General features: G+C 43.7%; 1 protein-coding gene across 2 annotated transcripts; it reads left to right on the plus strand.

The window, feature by feature from the left end:
• Window positions 1-752: 752 nt before the first annotated feature.
• Window positions 753-4,577, plus strand: prnpb (prion protein b). Of its 2 annotated transcripts, none has more exons than XM_045688795.2 (2): window positions 753-901; window positions 1,553-4,577. In XM_045688795.2, exon 2 carries the CDS (start codon window positions 1,558-1,560, stop codon window positions 3,370-3,372), a length of 1,815 nt encoding a protein of 604 aa, XP_045544751.1. In that variant the 5' UTR covers window positions 753-901; window positions 1,553-1,557; the 3' UTR covers window positions 3,373-4,577.
• Window positions 4,578-4,920: the final 343 nt, after the last annotated feature.

Below are 4,920 nucleotides of genomic sequence, written 5' to 3' on the forward strand. Positions count from 1 at the left end.
TTAATAGCAGTAGTTGGTGTAGGTGGAAAAGGTGTAGCACAACCTGGCTTTAAATGTAATGTTTTTAAGGCTTTACACATAGTATGATTGATTTAAACATCCCTAGAAGTTGTTAACATTAAAATGGTTATATCCATTGGACTTGAGCTGAATCATCCATTGGAAGTGAATGGGATTTGCGCATAAATTCCCATTACAGGCTTTCAATTTCAAATAGATTGATTAGCCTAGCCTACATTTTTGACAAAATAAAGTATTAATTAAATAGCTTATTACAGGGACAGAATGTGTTAAATACATAATGCGTTATCCTGAATAGCCTATCTATGACTTACTTACTTTCTCGTGTTATTATTTCTATGTCTCGTGTTTTTGTTCTAATTGACTTGTTTATTTATATTTTATAGTAGTACTGAATTGTTGGGAAAGAGCAAGCAAGAAAGGCATTTCACTGTAGGCTACTAGTACACGTGACAATAAAAAACGTGAAAATATATATTTTTATGATTATTATTAACTACAAACCAATACAAAACGTAAATGGGGAACACAAGTATATACAAAGGCCAATTGGGCTAGGAGGTACAATATCACATTACACAAGGACCTTAAGGGACATACACACATTTATAATTCTAAGCGATTTTTTGTTGGTAGAGTATTTAATTGTCTTAAAATATAGTTCAATTTCTTTTTGTAGGGTAAGAAAATGTGGTGTTTTAGCTAGGACTGCTATGATGAGTGACGTAGCCAGGCTAGCCCATGTTCGGTGATCCATGATAAATAGGAACCCTCCCTCCGAATGAAAGCAGTGAGCGAACGACATAGAACCATAACAGAGAAACGGATGAAAAATACACATTTTCTACAAAAGGAACACAATCGTCTCGAATCTCCTACGGTAGGTTATTTTACGATATTCACATTAATTGTAAAGGAGTAGCAGGTGGCCATACAGCCCGGGCTGTTCTGCGTGATAGCGCTAGAGCGCCATTTTATTGAATAAGACCATTACATTTATGCGAATAACGGGTCCGGTTCTGAAAAATAGAACTGCGCATATAGCCTAATTTGCCTTCACGTCTAGTTATATATAGCATATGTCATATTTTATTTTTCATAAAACATCCAAGCTGCCCCTGGATATGTGTTGTCTTTTATTGCGCCGTGGTAGCCTATTTTATTATGTTTAGCCTACTGATTGGCCTAAATAAAAGCTACAAAATATAGGCCTAACTGCTGGAATTCTCTGGAATTCTATACAGCGTATTGAACATTCAGGGAAAATCTTATCCCTAATAATATTATGTTACATGTACAGGCTACTTTAAGGATAATCTTCCAGAACAGAAAAGGGTAGGCGTTGGCTTATACTTGATAGCCAGAAAACGAATTAAGCAAATCAATTCTACAGTCCGTGACAGGAGTGTCAGTGACATGAGAGGGTTAGCTCAGATAAACATAAATAATTAGAAGAGGCTTCAGAAAAACGATTGGACCAAGTCCACGTACTTACTGTTAATGACGTCACCATATTTCTTCCCCAGGGCAGTCATCATGGGAAAGCTGTGTGAGCTGGCCCTGGTGTCTCTTGCCCTCCTGGCTCTGCTTCATACTGACTCTACATGGGCCAAGAGAAGTGGCAGCAGCAGCAGCAGCAGCAAAAAGACAGCATCCAGCAACAGGGGCTCAGATAAAAAGCCGCCGAAAACATCAAACACACAGACGGGAAGCTACCCTAGACAACCCCAAAGCCCCAATAGGAACCCCAACCCGTACCCAGCAGGAGGTAGTTATCCAGGGAGAGGTACCAATCAGAACCAGAACCCAGCCGGTGGATACCCTGCAGCAGGTGGCTACCCCAACCAGCAGTATCCAGGCAGAGCCAATCCTGGGGGATATCCAAACCAGAATCCTGCAGCTGGAGGTTACCCTGCCGCTGGTGGCAATCCTGCAGCAGGTGGCTACCCCAACCAGCAGTATCCAGGCAGAGCCAATCCTGGGGGATATCCAAACCAGAACCCAGCAGCTGGAGGTTACCCTGCTGCTGGTGGCAATCCTGCAGCAGGTGGCTACCCCAACCAGCAGTATCCAGGCAGAGCCAATCCTGGGGGATATCCAAACCAGAATCCTGCAGCTGGAGGTTACCCTGCCGCTGGTGGCAATCCTGCAGCAGGTGGCTACCCCAACCAGCAGTATCCAGGCAGAGCCAATCCTGGGGGATATCCAAACCAGAATCCTGCAGCTGGAGGTTACCCTGCCGCTGGTGGCAATCCTGTAGCAGGTGGCTATCCCAACCAGCAGTATCCAGGCAGAGCCAATCCTGGGGGATATCCAAACCAGAACCCAGCAGCTGGAGGTTACCCCAACCAGAATCCAGGGAGAGGAGGAGTCAATCCTGGATACCCAGCCGGAGGTCACCCTGCTGGAGGTTACCCAGTAAGAGGGGGAAATACTGGCTGGGGGCAGGCAGGGGGCTACCCTGGTGGAGGGACAGGAGGAGGTTACCAACCCAACTGGAACCCAAACAATAAGATCCTCAGTCCCCGCTATGGTGGAGGCTATGGTTATGGAGGTATGGGAGGTGGCTCTCCCTTCTCACGCTCAGTTCAGGGAATGGGGCAGTACCCCTCTACTCAGTCCAAGGGGTTTGCTAAGAAGGCTTTTATGGCTGCAGGGGTTGGGGCCTTGGCAGGTATGGCGGTTGGCTACGGCCTTGGGCGTTTCCCTCGTCCACACTTCAACTTCCGCAACCCTCAGGAAGAACAATCCTACAACAACTACATGTACAGCAAATACGGCGAACGCTCCACAGACGAAAACGACTATGGCCGGGACTACACCTACAAAGTACCTCCGCGGGCAGAGTCCTACGATAGCTTCATGGATACCTGCATGAAGAGGAATGACCTTCTGCAGGACCAGGGCAGAGACTCCCAGGCCACACCTAACAACCAGAAGAACAACCCTCAGGGAGCCAACAGCCAGAACATGCCCATCACTCCTGAGATGGGGAACAGCAGTCCAGCTAGCAACCAGGAGGGAACAGACAAAGTGAAGCCTCTCACCCCTGCCCCTGATGAGATAGCTGGAGAGGGTAAGGAAGAGGTTGACGGCCCCACTGTGAGCATTGAAGAGATAGGTTACCCTGCATTGGTGGAGCAGCTGAAGAACCGGAAGTGTGTGGAGCTGTACATAAACCACTCGGAGCGCTTCCTGGAGAAGCAGACAGCTGAACGCAGCAGCAGCAGCAGCAACAACAACAACAACAACAAAAATGTGAACAGTCGCAGCAACCCCCTCGGTCAGGGGCTGGTACAGCTGATAACCAGCCTCCTCATGGTCCTGAGCAGCATTCTTCTACTGCACTGAGACATACAGTAGGTGTGTCCCAGTCGTCTGGAATAGCTTCATTTCATAGTCCCCCTTCCTCATCATGCCACTGATATCTTGTGAGTATAGGTTAATTAAGTAAGGTGGAGATATAACCAGTACTTTCACTTATCAGTAGTCATGATGGAAAGGAAGCAAGTGGAAAATAACTTCCAGGCACACGGGTGCATGATAAGGTCCATTTCCTCCACATTTTATGGGGATATTTGAGCTTTAATATAGTTTTACTGTTTGTCTAATGGCCCATCTGATTTGTGTCTCTAACATTTGCACTGATCTCATGTCAATTTGGATCTTTGCTGTAGTACTTCTAGACTTCGTTTCTATTGCAATTCTTTTTTTCATTGCACTTTTTGTTTCAGAGCAGTTTCTGGTAGAATACTTTGTTGATCACTGTATTTTGTTCTGTAAAACACTAATTTCTTCAGGTCATGACAAATGCATGATGCTTTAATATTGTATCTCTGTATCTATTACGATATCGCTGTATATAACACTAACACACAAACACTACAAGTACATACAGTATAATGCTTACTATTGACTGGATATCTATCAGGTTGTACATAGGCACTAACCAATTGAAATTTTAGCCAATTGTAAACTCTTATGTGTTATTATGTGATGAGGCAACTATCATCTGACTCTGGGTATTCAGTGTCTTTTTGCCAGTGTGGTTCCACATGAAGTACATAAAGCATTGTCACCTGTATGCCAGATATTAGCTGGAAATCAATTTGCTCAGAATAATTTTTTGGTGAACTGAACGGTACATTATACTCTACTGTGATATTTATATTTGTACTGTAGAGTCCATCTTATGTGGTCTGCAGCAATTGGTTTTAAAAGTTGCCTGTTCCTATTTTTCTTTAGTTCTCTCTTGTCCCATACCTCTCTACCTCCCCATCTAGTCTCCCTCTCCATGTCCTCCTGTCCCCTGGTTATCAGAAGTGCACTTTTTTCTCTAGCCGAATGGATATAAACGACTCTTCTTTTCCTTGTTTCCCAATCATGTATTTAGTGGTGAACATAAAACATGCATTGTTGTAATGATGTTTTGGAAATGTAAAATAACCGCTTTGCCATGCTAGAACTAAATGGTGAATATTACTTGGCCTTTAAATATCGCAAAAGTCTTCTTCCATTTTCAAGGTACAGGATGAATAAAAACAAAATAAAACACATTATCGGCCATTCTCTCTTTTAGAAAACATGAGGGCAGTTACCGTGAATCTCACAGAGCACATTGAAGCTTTTAAAGACACATCTGTTGCTAGGAGTCTAATTGCCTCAAGGGAAATTGTTACAGAACAGTCACTACAGTGTGAGAATATCGAACAGACAGGGTTTCTGCCTGCTAGTTGGCAGCAATACAATTCCCGTTACTGTCTATTAAATTATCCTTAAGCTATCTTTACAACAGAACACAAAGATCTCAACTCATCTCATACACAAAAACATGTATTTTTTTCTGAACTAAGGCCCTATTATTTAATCAAAACCAGTTTTAGTGTTTCTGGGATACTT

The sequence above is a fragment of the Salmo salar genome, chromosome 11, assembly GCF_965601325.2.
Source record: "Salmo salar chromosome 11, fSalSal1, whole genome shotgun sequence".
NCBI classification, from domain to species: domain Eukaryota; kingdom Metazoa; phylum Chordata; class Actinopteri; order Salmoniformes; family Salmonidae; genus Salmo; species Salmo salar.